Source organism: Podarcis muralis, chromosome 13 (assembly GCF_964188315.1).
Source record: "Podarcis muralis chromosome 13, rPodMur119.hap1.1, whole genome shotgun sequence".
Taxonomy (NCBI): domain Eukaryota; kingdom Metazoa; phylum Chordata; class Lepidosauria; order Squamata; family Lacertidae; genus Podarcis; species Podarcis muralis.
In genome coordinates this window covers 19,553,933-19,570,461 of record NC_135667.1, presented here as the reverse complement: position 1 = coordinate 19,570,461, position 16,529 = coordinate 19,553,933, and the positions used below count along the sequence as shown (strand labels likewise).

At 45.7% G+C, this 16,529-nt stretch overlaps 1 protein-coding gene across 11 annotated transcripts in view; it reads right to left on the bottom strand.

Moving 5' to 3' along the window:
• Positions 1 to 16,529, bottom strand: part of PPP6R1 (protein phosphatase 6 regulatory subunit 1) — a 52,515-nt gene that overhangs the window by 23,216 nt on the left and 12,770 nt on the right. For 10 of the 11 annotated variants that reach the window (XM_028702046.2, XM_028702042.2, XM_028702044.2 and 7 more), the window contains exons 2-6: positions 5,946 to 6,178; positions 4,189 to 4,375; positions 2,508 to 2,645; positions 1,585 to 1,650; positions 1 to 113 (exon numbers count right to left, since the gene is read on the bottom strand). In XM_028702046.2, the coding sequence (XP_028557879.2) occupies positions 1 to 113; positions 1,585 to 1,650; positions 2,508 to 2,645; positions 4,189 to 4,375; positions 5,946 to 6,172 (731 nt within the window). In that variant the 5' untranslated portion in view covers positions 6,173 to 6,178. The remainder of the gene's footprint in view (positions 114 to 1,584; positions 1,651 to 2,507; positions 2,646 to 4,188; positions 4,376 to 5,945; positions 6,179 to 16,529) is intronic. The other variant, XM_028702041.2, reaches the window with a different exon arrangement.

Sequence of the window (16,529 nt, the reverse complement as noted above, 5' to 3'; positions counted from 1 at the left end):
TTCTCCAGTGTAGCCAGTAGCTGGTCGGGCTCAGGACTGTCCTGGATTGGGATCATCTGCTCACGGCTCAGCCGGATAATGTCACACAAGGACTGTGAAGCATTGGAATGCTGCTGTGTAGCAGGGATAAGGAGAGAAAACGAATTAAGACCTGCTCTAGAGGAAGCAATACTTTGACACACTTGGAGACTATGAGTTGTATCAAATGCTCGACCTACTCAGAGTAGACCCATTAAACCTGACTAACTAAGGTTCATTAACATCAGTTGGTTTACACTGAGTACACCCTAATTGGATACAACCCCATATTTAACCGTTCACACTTTCCCTTTGGATGCTGTCCTCCTGAAGGATTACCCTTGAAACTAAAGACAGGTATGCAGTCTATTTAGCTGCCCTCCATCGCCTTAAAGCCCAGGGTTACATGCCACCTTGTCTTACTTGCAATCTGAGGATAATCATTGGAAGGTGCTCAAACTTCAGTAATTTTATTTGCTGAAAACATTTCCTATCCCGCCTTACAGTTCCAATACAGCTCACAATATAAACCACAAGGCAAATGTATTAAGGACAGCAAACAACAGAAACCTAATCAAAACCAGACACCTCAAAACAAAGAGCAAGCCTAGCAAGGAACTGTGATCAGCAGGAAGGTCTTGAGAGAATAAAATAGTTCTTGCCTGGCACCGAAAAGTGAAGCGTATAGGAGCCAAATGAACCTTTCTGGGAAGAGCACTCCAAAGATAGGGTGCCAGCACGGAAAAGACTCTGCATCTTTGTTGATACCTGTCTAAGCTCTGATGGAGGGGCCCTCCCACTATAAGCTAAATCTAATGAGCACATTCTACAGATAATCTGGTGCCAAGCTGTTTATGGCATTATAGGCCAAAGCTTGTACCTTATTTCCCAGTGTGCTTCCAAATAGAATTTAGATTTTTTTTTTTTAAAAAAAAACAAACTGTGGAAGGCTCACGTTAGTCACCTTGCTACTGTATTATGGACCAGCTTATGTTTCTGAGCAGTTTATTTACATAGCAAAAGGACATTTGAAGGTTTATAGCATGATTGCAGACCATCCTTCTCCCATCTGCAGAAGGGATGCTTCACCTTTCTGCACAACTGGACAGACTGCTCCTGAATCCTCACAGAGGATGGCATCATGCTCCTTCTTTAATAGCTTAAATGCTATAAAATCTCCAGATACCATGTTTAGAATACGATACGACCAAGGCATGCGTAAGTGGCACTGGTCTGCTTGATTCTGAATGCCAGTCGGGGTTGGTTTCACTAAGCTCGACTTTGAAATAATCATCATCACAACGCAAGACACTAAGGCTGCAATCTTAGACACATTTGTTTGGGAGAAAAATCCCATTGAATGCAATGGGAGGAAATATGCATGGGATTAGGCTGCATGAAATACACCTGTTTAATTCCACCACAGGCAGTCTAGCATGTTTGGCTCCTACTGCGATCAGCTAAGAGAAAGAAGTTCAAAGCCCTGACCACCCACCTACCCCACACAAAAGCATACATCCTTTCTAATGGAGGGCAGAAGAGCCCCAGGACACATTTAATACTTACATTGTCATCTTTTGAAGGGTCGATCATCCCAATGAGCCTCTGCACAATCTTCTCCTCATTAAGCCACTTTTGATTGAGGGGAGGGGGTGAAATGAACATGGATGGAAAGGTTAAGCAAGTATATTTCACTCCTGTTCCAGTTACCAACCAAAACCTCCCAGGGACAGAAGACTGCACTCATATGCATTCAATTTTATCTTACAGTGCTGATCTCTGTGCCCCATTGTTTCTCTAAAGGTTCTACCAGTATCCTTGGAATCTTATTGGTAAATGCCATGCAATTTGGACTTTGGAAGCCCTCAAAACACAAGACCTTCAAATGAGGATGCTGTGAGAGACAAGCTTCCCAACTTAGGGTTGGCTATTCTACAGAAGAGGAGTATTCTGAAATCAGGTATGTATCCACATAGCCGCTATGAGAACACCAGAGGTCAGTGCAGAGGTATAGAGCAGGGATTCATTTTGAAGGGTGGCACCTTGAATTCCAGAACAGATGGCTGGTTGTTCAATAAGGAAACATGGACTAAATTTGCTTTATTACCTTTCAACAAAAAAGGGCAAACCTCTATTTGGGTAGCTGATTCTGCTGTTTCTCTTACACTGCTTCTCCAGATAAGCAAACTAGAACCTACAAGAACAATAAACTGAATGCGCCACAAACACCAGCATTTCTAAGATTCACATCAGGGGCACTTGGGGAAATAATGAAGATATTCTCTAGCTAAGCCTACTGAACTGCAGATCTTTCCCTTCTGATTGTTCCAGTGAATAGGGCAAATATGTTTCCAAAACCTTTCATTCTGTGAATGATGAAAGGTTCAAACACAACAATTGAGGACTGAATGTGAAATTGTGCTGCTTGCCATTTCAAGAAAGAGGAAGGAAGGTGAGACAGTTAGGAGTGCCTGCAGGAGGACCCTTACATTGAACACATCTTGTCTGAGCTGTGGCTGCTCCACACAGGTGAGGAGCCGCAACAGGAGGTCCATGATGGCCGAGGTACCGATGTGGCATAGCAGCAGGTTGACAAAATCGTCCTTCTTGCGCAGGAAGGCAACTATCTGGAAGACAGCAGAGCAAGTGAGTGGGGTGGAAGGGATGAGACGTGAAGGAAAGGAAAGGAAAGGAGAGTCATCTCAAGTAAGCTTGCACAGTGTTGTGGTGACACTGGAATCAAACCTTGGAACAGAAAGGAGCTATGGTATACATTTCTTATGAGCCAGTCTACAATTGGGTTCAAGTTCCTTAAATAGGTAAAGGCCGTATTGGACATCTGTCTCATCATTAGGTTTTGAATTTTTGCAAGATTGTCGTGGTACAACGGTTAGAGTAGGGGTAGGCAACATGGTGCATTCCAGATTTTGTTAGACTACAACTCCTATCAGCCCCAGTCAACAAAGCCAGACAGTCAAAGATGATGGGAGTTGTAGTCCAGGTGTTGCTGGATGGCATGGTTATTAGCTATCCCTGAGTTAGGCTGTTCCTGGGTCAAAGCGTCTGACTAGGACTGGGGAGGGAGTTCAAGTTCCCACTCAGCAGTAAAGCTCACTAGAGGATCTTGGGTCACTCACTGTCAGCCTGACTTAACTTACAGGGTTGTATTGAGAACAAATGGGGGGAGGGGAAGACAGAAAAAGTACATGTGCAATCTTAAACTCCTTGTAAGAAGAGCAAGATACAAAAACAATAAATACAGAAATACTGTCAGCCAATTTGAGTTTCTTCAGAAAGAGAAAGGAAGGTCAAGTCTGTTTATTTTTTAAAAATAAAACAATCTGAGCACATACTTTTGGCATCATAAGGATTAAAAAAAAACTTGCTTGGCTACAGAACTTGGTGGGTGACCATGGGATAGTAACTCACCCAACATAAATCACGAGAAGGCCATGAAGATAGAAAGGAACACACACCATGTATGCTACCCTGAGATTCTCTGAGGAAGGCAGCATAGAGTATATAAATGGCTTTTAATGAATGTATACCAGAACTATTAAGAACAAAGGAGCAGCCCAGCTGAATCAGACTGAAGGCCCATGCAGTCCAGGATCCTATTTCACAAGCTGATCAACCAGATGCATCTCGAAATTCACTAGCTTGAAAAGCCCAATATTGATACTTATTTCTGACATGCTTCAAGTCACCATGAGATTATTTTGTGGAATCGTTTTCACATGGTCAATACTAATTCAGGGTGCATCTTTGTATGGCGACAGCTAGTATTTAGCACATCAGGGATTCCGAATAAATGCTTGAGAGTCAATAGGCTCCCCCATGTGGACTACATCAAGTGTTGCCACATGAGGATGTAGCAGTTAGAAAATATTTACCACCTAAATATTTACCTAATGAGCTCACTTGCTAGGGCTTCTGTAAGTTGTTCGGGAGGACCTAATGAGCATTCTCAGGAGTAAGTTCCCTGAGCCACATGAAGCCATTTAGGGGACAGGGACATTTAATCAAAATATTTAAAGGCTGCCTTTTGCTAGAGCATCATTTAAAAATTCACACTGCAAATTTAAGGCAGTAGTATTAGCAATCTTTTAAAAACATGGAAGAGTTAAAACTGGCATAGCGCCCAACTGAGATGAGCACGTGCAAAGATACCTGATCAGTCTTGCGGTTGATAAGGATCCCCATGACCTTGCTGAAGAAGCTAGCCAGCAGCGGGTTGAGGATACCGCCAGTCTGCAGGAAGCCGTAGAGGCGCCGCAAGAGAGACTCGTCCTCCCCCAATGCGTCGTTTATCTGGGTGACGTCTGATGTCAGGATCTCACAGGACACACTTGGATACCTATAAGAGAGAGACTTTTAAAAAAGCAAATACACAACCAGACCTGCTGCATAATCATCTCCACCAGCCTCTTCCTTTTGAGTGAACGTTGTGTGGCTGTGCTGGCTCACCTGCCTGGCAAGATCTATCAGTATCTCCAAAACAAGAGATACCTACCATATTTGTGTTTTAGTTTAGGGCAAAATAATGTTCTACAGCAAGAAAATCCCAAATTCAGCCCCATGAAAAGCCAGGTCTTACAATCTGTATGCAATATGTCAGGAGGTCAGGAAGATTTCCTTATTCCACATACTTTATTCTATTTATTCAAGTCAGAGAGAGAGGACCAGGGTGAACACAGGGCTTTGGCCCATCAATCACTGAAAAGGTGTCAATTCCCTTCTTTGGTTACTGAAATTTTAGCAGGCACTGACCATGTACTTTCAATATTATTTTCATTCTGCTTCATTTTTTTTTTTTTAATTGAAGCAGGTTTTCAAACTACCAAATTCTGCACACATCATCAAAATTCAGAGCTCGTACAGCAATCATGGAATATATGCACAGCTTTGTTATCAGATCAACAGGCCTACCTACCCTCCCTCTCTAACTCCTACTCAAAGACTTAGTTGACTACAACCCTAGAAGATTTATGATGCAGTGACATCTATGGCTTAATGCACAAATACACTAGAGAACTTTTCAAGTTTAAGTTATTAAGTTTCCTTTCAGTTGATGCATAACGCTTTCTTCTGACAGCAACCAGGTTTCATTCATTCCCAAGATGGTCTAAATATAGAACAACTATATTGCTATTAGTGAAGGTACTGGGCCAGCTTGGAGGCAACATTCCAGGCTTTATAAGCAATGGTTTATTAATCTAGGAACAAACATAAAGTCTGCACACTCCTCGCTTGCCAGTCGCCTTGTAGGTCAGCTTCAGTGCAAAGAGCCCAATTTGTTTTAAAACAGAATTCTCCCTCATGTTCAGAACAGGAACTGTGGCTCAACGCTAAGCAGGAACTCCAAGCCAGAGCTAGTGCCCAGGCCCAATGCTTGCTTCTGGCATGAGAAACCATGGTTTATGAAGCCTGGAATTATATGCCCACCCAATGCCAAACCATAGTTTGTGCTTCAGAATGTACAAGCAACCCATCATTCAGAGCTGCTCCTCTGCTCCAATTTCCCATATGCTCACAACTCAACATGCCATGGCCTTTGGAGATGGAGCAGCAACTTGTAACTACAGTTTGTTAAATCACACCAAACCACAGTTAGCAGAAACTATGGTTTCCAATCATGGTTTCCCAACTTGCTGCAAATCATGGTTTGTCAATTCAGATATCACTTGGATTTATAGTTTAGCATGGTGTCTCAATAAAGCTGATGCCTTGACTTTTCCCATTTAAAAAAAATTAAAAAGCAGCAACCATGCAGTTTTTTACCACCCTGCCCCCATAGGCAGCTGAACTACTAAAGAACCAAACGAGGAAAATGAACATGGCACATTTCTTCTTTGTTCTGGACATATCAAACAAACAAATAAGAGAAGCTCCATTTTCATCCAGTTCCCCCTTCCAAAACAACTTACTTGTAGCGTACTCTCTCATCCACGTCCCCAGGGGGCTCCTCTGTCACGCAGGTGACCAGTGCTTCCATGTGCTCAGGCTGAACCAGGAAGTCCACCAGCTTGCGGTTGACCACCTTGCATTCCTGTAGCACATCCTCTTCATCCAGAAGTTCAAAAAGGGTCACGTTGCCACGCTCCAAGAGGGTGTCAATATGAGAGGTCGTGTGGAGGTCAAACTTCCAGAACATGGCTTGCTGGGGAGGATGAAAAATGAACAGAGGGGCCAATTGAAAACCAACCAACAACGGGATAGGAGATAAGCACATGCATCACAAGCTAGCAAGTGCAAGTCTCCTAAAGTAATCATGCATACAACTGTCCTGTACTATTTTTCTAGAAAAAGTGGTGCTGGAACTCACCACGGACACCTCCCTTTTTCTCTTATAATGACAATGGTGCCCACCTGAGTTTCAGCAAGTTCCTGCTGGGAAAAAAGCCCTGCAACTGCACCTTCTTAATTCGAAACAATCCTTGCACAAAAGGTGTGGATCAGAGCCTAGCATAAAACTGTTTCCAACTGAAAACTCAATGGCACAGAGACAGCCATTATTCCCAGGAAGGGAACAGCAATAACTGAGAGGATAAGGACATCATGGGGAAATCAATGGGACAGGTATAAACAGAACAAGGTAGACTGGGTGGCTCAGTGATAAAGGCTGTGGACTTGACTTGTGCTAGATACAAGAGAAACCAGGAAGAAGGGGGACTGGGGTGGAGCCAGCACATCCTGAGGTTCAGCCAGGTTGAGCATGTCAGCGTAGTAGTGCCATCCATGCTTTTGGGAGTCCAACTCCTAGCAGCTCAAGTCAGCATGGCCAATTGCCAAGGATAGTGGGAGCATCTGGGGGGCACCATGTTGGCCACCGCCAATTTAGGGGTGAGAACATTTGGCTCAAACTAGCACACCTCACTACAAAAGGAAAAGCAGATGTTGAAATAAGTACGAATAGAAATGAGTTCAGAGGAAGGTAAAGCAAAACGGCCAAGATCGAAGAGCTGATAAGCCATCCAACAGAATTCATTAAAGGCAAGCCGAGCAGGAATGGAGGAATGTAGAGGACTCCATTGAGGCCACAAATTGAGCTGGAGCTTTGTGTGACTGTGGGTGTGCCAGTGAGAAGCAAAAAAGGAATAGCAGATGCAGAGGGAGGTGTAACCTGAGCATTTCCCAGCTAAGATGCTAAGTGTCCAGTAAGGCCAAGTCTGGTGGGAAGGGTGGTGATCTGGAAAACAATTAGCAAAATAACAAAACAAGGGGGAAGAACTTGAGTGTGGCTGGTGTTGGTCATTCAGAGCAGACTAACTATTCCTTAACTATGAGCTTTCTGGACACCCCTTCTAAATTTATGCAAACTTCCCTCCCCCAGGAAATCATCTCTTCTACAGGTGAATGTGACAAATGTATTCATGCAAGTAGCATAATACTGTAAATATGTCAGGCAATTCACTGTTCACCAGGAGACCCAAAGAAAAAGAAATAACTCATGCCTATTGCCATTTCTTAGCGGACCAGCTCTAAAAAGAGCCAATGATCTTCTGAGTCCAACTACCAGTGGCGTAGCGTGGGTTGTCAGCACCCGGGGCAAGGCAAGTAATTTGCGCCCCCTAACCTGTGGATTTGCGCCCCCTAACCCCCAGATGTTACGGCCGGGCCCCCCTGCACCCCCCACGCTACGCCACTGCTGGTGAAGGCGCTGCAATTGTGCGGCGAGGTAAAACCAGAGTCCCAAGAACAATAAGCAAGGCTGCCACAACCCCCCGAGGGGTATTTAGCTGGAGGGTCACCGCCGCCCGAAAGAGAAGCAGCCGGAGGGCCCCGGAAGAACCCGGCTCGGAAGAATCCTCGCCACAGAAGGGCGACTGGCGATTAGGAACTGCGCTAGAGGGAGCGTGACTATCTCTCCAGAGGGAAAGGCTGCAAAGGGCGCCCCACATGCTGGTCAAGGAAGGCTCCCCTCCTCCAAAGCAGACCCGATCCAGGCGGCTCCATAAAGCTCCTGGAGAGAGGCGGGGTGGGGTGGGGTGCAGAGAGACAATGCCAAAACTCAGGGGGCTCCTTGAGCAGAGACACTTGCGGCAGTTTAAGACAATTGCCAGAGATGAGCCCCGCAGGGGGAGGCAGGGTCCTCTATCGCCCACCCCAGCTGCCCTTCTTGTATCTACAGCCAGTTTGGCAGGGGGCGGTGGAAGGGTCTGGAAGGAGTGGGGACCACCGCGGAGCACACATACCGGGAGCTGGAGAGGCGAGGCCCAGCGTGATAAGCCGAGAAGGGGCCAGCCCAGAAGGCGCAGCTTCACAGCCGAAGCTGTCCTCGGCTTGGGGAGCCGGAGAAGCTGTCGGGTCAGGGCCCTGGCGCAGGCCTAGCCGCTCCCGCGACGCCTCTTTGGTCCCGGGATCGGGGCCACCAGCTCAGCGCTGGAGCCGAGGGAGCCCCCAGGCAGGCCTGCGAGCAAAGGCAGAGCCGCCGGGCGGTGGCCGCTTCTGCAAGACGGCCGGAGAAGCGGGGACCCCCTCCCCGCGTCCCCCCCCACTCGCTCCCCCCTCTGAAACTTTGCTAACACTTCCGCGCTGAGCCTCTCACAATAGGGGCGGGCCGAGGGCACGACGCGGCTGGGCCCTCTGGACTCGCCCCCCCCAGATGTTGCGCCCGGCACCCCTGGCACCCCCCACGCTACGCCACTGCCAACTACAGCTGACCAGTTGGTGGCTCCTGAGAGCCTAACACCTCAGAAGCTCCAAGAAATAAGAGGTATTCCTTTTATTTTTTCAATCTCCCGTTGAAGACTAATTGAATCAGAATTTATACTAGGACTAACAAACTGGTCTCTTGCATCTGCTGCATTCCTTATTGTTTTTGCTTTGGGTATGCTCTACAAGTGAACATGCAGAAATCAGTAGATTGGGGTAGCTAGCTCTTTGCTGGCAGTGGAAGAAAAATATAACAGGCTCTCTCAGACTCTTTCTGGAGTCTGATGAAGAAAGCAGAAACTCTTTCTGAAACCCATTCTTAACCAGCCATCACGGGATTTTACAGGTGCCACAAATCTACCAAGGTCTTGACTGATAAGGAGGAAGGCACTACCTTCCTCAACATCCTAGCTCTGACTGGAACTTCAACCTGTCCTGTAGTTGGAGAATTTCTGCTTCAAACCCATGATGACTGGGAGCATGACAGAGTGACTGAAGAGAAGCAGATGGGCTGGTTTCACCACCCCTTTTCAATACATGCTTTCGGCCAAATATGGATTACTAACCACAAGCAAAAGCCAAAAGGGTAGTAGTCATATTGTGAAGTAACTAACATACAAGAACAGCAGTAATGATCTCATGAGCGCACAAATGACACTATCTTCCGTGCCATCGTTTCTCGTGCATGTTTTGCAGGTTTCCCTAACTACAGCTGCAATCCAAAGCGGCAAAAAGATTCTCTGTATCATCAGCGAGGGAGGGGAAAAACCAGAGAGAAACAAATAGTAACTTGGAGACGCCCCGCTTCCCTTTTCAACCCTGTTGCCACCACAACTGCAAAGGCCAAAAGTTTTCAGTCGGTTTCCAAGCAACCTTGACACAAGGCTTTTGCAATATAGCAGCACAGGCAGCCTGGCTCTGACCGCAGTCCTCAGATCAACTCAGAGAGACTGGTGTTCAGCACAAGCTGCCAACACACATGGGTGGAGAGGGAGGGGGCAAAGAGAAGAGAAAGGTGGAGGCAGGCGTTGTGAAGTTCAGCACTTTATTTTACAAAACCTAGGCTCAGAAGGAGGTCACAAAAAAGTCTGTGAATTGACTTAACTACCCACAACTCATTTACCCTTGCAACAAGCATGTGAGGTAGGTTGGTTATTTGTTTAACACATTTATGTAACCCCTTGTATCAGAATTCCAAGGCAGATTGTGCGCATATATGCACACAATCTCCAACAGAATATAAAAACACTTGGGAGATTTTAGATGTTTTTATAAATATACACAAGACACAATAACACAAGACTCAATTAAGTTCCCAAAGCAACCCACCAACCATTAAACCAGAGTTCAGTCCCCATGGTTCGCTCCACACCATTTGTGTTATCAGTTACATTCAAGTCACAGCGCTGTACAGCATGTGGCATTTCAAACAAGACCCAGTCTCTGGTTCCAGCTCTCTTCTTCAAAAAAGCAAATTCCTACTTCTCACAGTGTCTGAGGAGGACAAACCCCCACAAGGGATACCACCTTGCCTTGCTTGTGAGCTTACCAGCTAAGAGAGTGCTAGAGCTGACAGAACTTTAGCACTTCTTATTCAAACCTATCAGATCCCAGCCATTCTTTGACAAATGCCACCTTTAGCCCAGGTGTCAGGTGTGCATGCAGGAGCCAGGCCCTGAGACAAATAGGACTTTGCAGGACCGGGGCCTTCTTAAGTTTGTTCTGAAGAGGCAAGGCGCGGCCATACAGGTGAGGCCGATTAGTAATTCACAACACCTGGTGGCAAGAGCCAGGAAGGGATAGAAGGACAGCATTTTCCCTTTGGCTCTTTGCCACAGCAACACGTTCCTTGCCTTGCTTCTTGATCCTCGGACCCCTGGCTTCTTGACTCCTGGACCCCCATTCCTGCTCCCACCCCACCATCTTGCCCCCGGTCCTGACATCCCCTGCCGGTACTTTGATTGCCCATGAACCGGACCGAGACACCAGGAAAGGATTAGGCCAGGGGTCTGCAACCTAAGGCCCATGGGCCACAAGCGGCTCACGGAGGTCGTTTAACAGGCCCCCGAGCCGAGCCGCCTGCTTGGCGAGTCCCCACGTGCTCCACTAAACCGGCGCAGCGCTGTTACTCGCTTCTGCAGCACCAGAAATCGCAGGCGCATATGCTTGCGCAATGTAGCCCACAGAGGGATCTCCACTGGAGTGAACCGGCCCAGGTGAGGTAAACCTTGCTGACCCCCTGGATTAGGCCACTGATGTCAAACATTTTAAGGGACCTGCACCAACCAAAGCAGGCGCATCCCCCTCACAACTGCCATACGCATTTGTGAAGCGTAGCCCTCAGCTTAACTATATGCCTGTTGTCCATATAGCAAGGCTGGCTGTGAAGGGCATGGGTGGGCAAGCCCTGCCGCATATTTTAAGCATCTGTCCCAACATGTAAGCACCTGGAATTTTCCCAATCCTGTTTAGAGTGGAAGTCAAGAATGGAGGAGGGGGGGGAATCATTTCAGGTTCTTGGCATTCAGCACTGAATTTGAAGAAACTAGCCCTGTCTCAAGTGGGAGGCACGCACCACATGCAAGTATTTTCAATAACTAGGCACCAGCATCGAGTTTTTAGGACCCCAGGCTTCGATACATTAGCTATTTTCTTTCTTATTATTATCAAAGGCGGGGGAGATGCACATACACAAACCATGACACCCAGGAGGCTGGAACAAGTTAGGCCTTTGGTCTGATTCAACAGTGCTCTTTATGTTGCCAAGCAGCTCTTTGCTCCAGCGGTGCCTAATCAGGCAGTTTGAGAAGGGCCTTTAATGCAATTGCTCAGGGCCTTGAATGAAAGGGAATCTCCCACTATCTGTCATGCAATAGCTCCAGAAGGCGCAGCCTGACTCCACTCGCTCAGGGAAATGGCAAAGAGGCTCCCCTAAGCACAAGGGGAAAGCAGCTTGTACGTCAGCCTTGTTGTAATTTAACAAACAGGAGATTTGCCCTCTTAATTCCTCTCTTCATCAGACTTGCTTGAAAACTGAATAAAAAGTAAAAAACACAAACAAAACCCCGCATCTTTGTGCAAAAGAAAGAAAGAAAGAAAAAAGATTTAACTATTTTGGAAAATCCCTAGTGATTTGCAAGAGAAATCTCCTCTGAGCCAAGCCAAGAGAGAAGATTAAAAGCATGTGCTTAACAGAAGAGCAAAAGATTAAGCTACATTTTATGCAATTCAGGTCTCAAGCGATTATGAGAGAGAAAACTTCCCCACCCCCGGACACCTGTTGCAGAATCACTTTTGCTACTTTACTAGGGTACTAGGGTACTAGTAAAGTACTAACATAATTGGGTCTACCCACGGAACCATCAACCTTGACCCAAATTGACTTTTTAACTTTGAAAACTTGCTAGGTATCTCCAAGCTCTGCTAATGTTGCATTGCCTCCTCTAATAGGTTCTGCAAAGATGTTATTAAAGATGGCATGGCTCCTTCCAATCTACCTTCCTTTATATCTCCAGGCTGAAAATATTCTTACATCTTAATGATTTCCCCCTCTTACTTTGGCTGCTTGCCATAGCTGTCAACTTTTCCCTTTTCTTGCGAGGAATCCTATTTGGAATAAGGGAATATCCATTAAAAATCAGGAAACGTTGATGGCTATGCTGCTTGCACATTTATAGGCCCATTCCTCCAATAAGGTCAGTCAATTTGTAATCCAATTAACACAGTACCTGTTTAACAAGGCATGAAAAAGACTTTGCTACTTGTGAGCAGCATTTAAGGTCCTGCGTTTAGAAGTTCAGGTTGGTGGGGAGGTTCTCTCGTCTTCCTCTCAGCTGTGGCAAATGAGGGAAGGAGAACAAAAATCTGGAAGACTGGGGGCAGTTTTCTTCCACTATTCTTAAACACACACACAAGTGTAGCAAGGAAGACCTCTGCAGCAGCATGAATAGAAGAAAGAAATCGGCCAGAGAAAAGATTTTGCTTTAAGAAAAAAACCTGCACTTTTCTGGGTTATCTTAGACTTGCATATTTGTCTTTACTGGCCAAATATATTACTGTCTTAGATGGACCTCTGGAAACAAAGGGATGGTCTGTCCAGAAAATTCCCAGCAGGAGAGGACACAGCTGGGATTATTTGCAGGAGAACTTGATCAGGTACAAAAGTCAGGGTTGTGTGTGTGTTTTTTAAGACAACAATGAGCCAGTTCTCATGTAACACCAAGCCACGGCTTGGCCGTCCTTAGGATTGTAAACTGCTTCCTCCCCTTATGCACTCTGATTTGGCACCATGTCTGAATTGAGCCAGAAGCAAGGAGAAGACATGCTTAAACCCTGTTCCTACCAGCTTGTTTCTCACACTGGGATGGTTCAGAGGTAGAAACAAAGTCAGTTTAGCTACCAGTTCTCAGCCTTGGGGCCAGATGCCTCCTTTATCCTGTCCTCCTCACACATTCTGATTCTCCCCACTCACCACAAAATCCTGGTTCATATTTGTGGTCTGAAGGGGAAAAGTGAACCATAGTTTGCCCATTCAGTGGAAATGTTTTGCAAGCTACCATCTGCATGAACCAAGTAGTCGGGGAAAGAACCCACACATATGGTGGGTGGCAGTGAAGGCAAAAGGGGACCATGTAAATGCAAAGCTCATATGGAATGATGTGGCCATTCAGTCATTACACCTGAGAAATCCCAATATCAGAAGCCAGCTATTAAGAATAGGAATTAGGTGTGCATGATCCACGCTTCTTACTGAATTCAGACATCTTGACAAACTATAGTTAAGGAAGCTGAACCATAGCTGAATGCTGAGAGGACAAAGCAAAAGCCAATAAGCAATTCAGAACTATGCTGGGATATATAAGGATATATAGCAATGTCGTGGGACGCGGGTGGCGCTGTGGGTTAAAGCCTCAGTGCCTAGGACTTGCCGATCGAAAGGTCGGCGGTTCGAATCCCCGCGGCGGGGTGCGCTCCCGCTGCTCGGTCCCAGCGCCTGCCAACCTAGCAGTTCGAAAGCACCCCCGGGTGCAAGTAGATAAATAGGGACTGCTTACTGGCGGGAAGGTAAACGGCGTTCCGTGTGCTGCGCTGGCTCGCCAGATGCAGCTTGTCACGCTGGCCACGTGACCCGGAAGTGTCTGCGGACAGCGCTGGCCCCCGGCCTATAGAGTGAGATGGGCGCACAACCCTAGAGTCTGTCAAGACTGGCCCGTATGGGCAGGGGTACCTTTACCTTTATAGCAATGTCTTCCAGCCCACTACTATCTACTAAGACTGGCAGCAGAGAAATGTCTTCCAATACCAGAGATAGCACAGCCCTATATAACCAACATGCTTAAGTCTAATTCATGCATGAAGGGATTGACCATAGAGTAAGCTGGCCTGTCAGGCTTAGCTCACCTTGGGAGGAACTAAGTAATCAAGCCTTTGCTCCCCTTCAGTCCAACTGATGAACTCAGCATATGAGGTCTGAGCTGGTTGTTCCAGTTCAGACCGCATGGCTCTCACAAACCACTTTTGAGTTACTATACCAATAATTAAGGAACTTTAACCACTTTGGAATGAAATCAAGCTTTACGGTAAGTGTAATTTTTCTGAATGCTGTATGGAGAAGCACATTAATCTGTCCTTTAGAGAATTTGTAAGTAAACAATTTTTAACTTATCAAATGTGTGGTCTTTTTCTATGCTGGGGAAGAAGGAAGTTTTGGAACACACAAGATCATATTTTAAAGGTCTAACAGGCTATATTTCCATGCTTTGCTGCTGCATATTTTGTGATTTTAAATCTCAGCTGGGGTTCTTTCACCAAAAAGTACCTACTCCAAACCTGGATCTTGGAGTCCAGGAATTCTCCTTATATACCTATACTTTTTCCTTGCAACCAACATTTTTATAGTTCATGGCAAATCAGTAGCCTGAAATATATGTGAGACGGTGCATTGGCTAACATTATTATGGACTTGTAAACCTGTGCTCTTACTTTGACTACTGCTTTATTATGGGGGTGTATCCCAACTAAAGCAAGTCATACTTAGGTCCCTTTTGAATCAATCTGAAAAAATTAGCCATGTGTAATTTGGTTCCTACTGACCTCAATGGGATCCAGCTGCAACTAGCAGTCTGGATCCAACCCACTATCTACCTTGTTTAGATTATGACATACTGCAATGGGAAGTGATGGGAGGAAGGGCTTATCCCCCCCCCCCCCTCCGCACACAAACATTGAAAGTTCGTAACGAATACAGGGAAGCAATTCAGTCCTTTTCTGCATTTGTTTTCTGGTTTTAAAATCTCCCTGAAGCAGTCCATTTAATCCTGCATTCGCTCGTGCTGAAAAATGGAAAAACAATCCCACCCTCAGGGTATGGAAACACACTTCAGCTTGTCATGCTCAGGAATAGAGTAGCAAGAACCAGACAGTGCTGCAAGATTAAGGAATAACTGGCTCTATACCTTTAGTAGCTGTGCCAAACCTTGAGAAACCAAATCAGGTCAGGCATGCAAGGTTAGATTCAGCAACTGTACCTTTTTGTGAGAGACCAATAAAAGAGGAATGGAACTCTTGAGACAGCCATCCCAGTAACTTTACCAAATTTCAAATTAAAACAAGCTAACAGCCATCTTCTTGGTGGACTGGAACAAGTCAATTCCAAGGCTGTATCCAGTGGGCTGTAGCCAAAGAGATTTTGGGGTGGTGGTTTTTTTTTATTTGTTTTGTTTTGGCTGACTATTAAAGCTTTATTTCAAAAACTGATCCTTATCTTTTAATGTCTCTACGCTTTTTTTATACAACCCTGGACATTTTGTTTTATTTTAGTAATGGTGGTCTTTTAAATAAAAATCTCTTAACCATGATGACTGCAAAATACTATTTAACTTATCAGTATAATAAAACAAATCAGCAGCAGTAAGATAAGGAACAGTATGTGTACCTTTTACAACAGGGGTGGGGAACTATCCCCCTCATGGCTAGCCTTCCAGGGGCCAGTGATGGGCAGGGCCAATGCAAAACACTCAGGGAGGGGGCACCCAAATATTCTCAACCCCCCCCAAAGTTTTGAAGATCACTTCCTGATTTGGTACTTAGGTCTGAAAACAGCCTCCTGCTGGAGCTAATGGGACTCAGCACACAGGAAGGGTTGTTCCTTCCCTCCCTAGATGTAACTCCCACATATATTGCAATTAGGCTTGAAAACAGCTTTCCGTTGGAACTGATGGGAGAGACTGTTTTCAGGCCTAACTGTTGTGGGGCATATGAGCAAGTTGCATGTGGCTCAGGGCCAGAGCTTCAGAATTCCCCTGAGCTGCAGAATTCAGAATACTGAATCAAGAAGCTTTCCCTTTCAAATTTATAAGAACGGTATAAACTATTCTTTGTATATCGTACCACAGTTTACCAGATTAAAACCACAGCAATCCCACCCCCCCACCCCAAAGTTCTGAGTGGCCACTGCAAATATGTGCAGCTCTGTCAGAACTTCAGCTTGGTTGAACAACAGAAATACGATTTTAACTTGATCCTTGAAATTGGACGTGCCTTGGAACAGGTTAAAAATTATCCCCCCCCCCCCCCCACTTTGGTTCTGACAACAAAGAAAAATGCGGTGAACTACGACACAAAGTCTTCTCCCGTAGTGGCACAGAAGCACTGTTTGTTCTACTGGCATTTTTCAGTTAAGTAATACCTAAGCTGTGCTCTGTATGATTCTAAATAAAGGCTCAGTCACTCCACATTCATGCCCCTGTTCCAAGTGCTACATTTTTTTGCAGGCTAGAGAGTTCGTAAAGATAAACATTAAGGACTAGATTTCAACAGGAGGAACTATTCTTGACAGGCATTTTCATAGCCCTGCT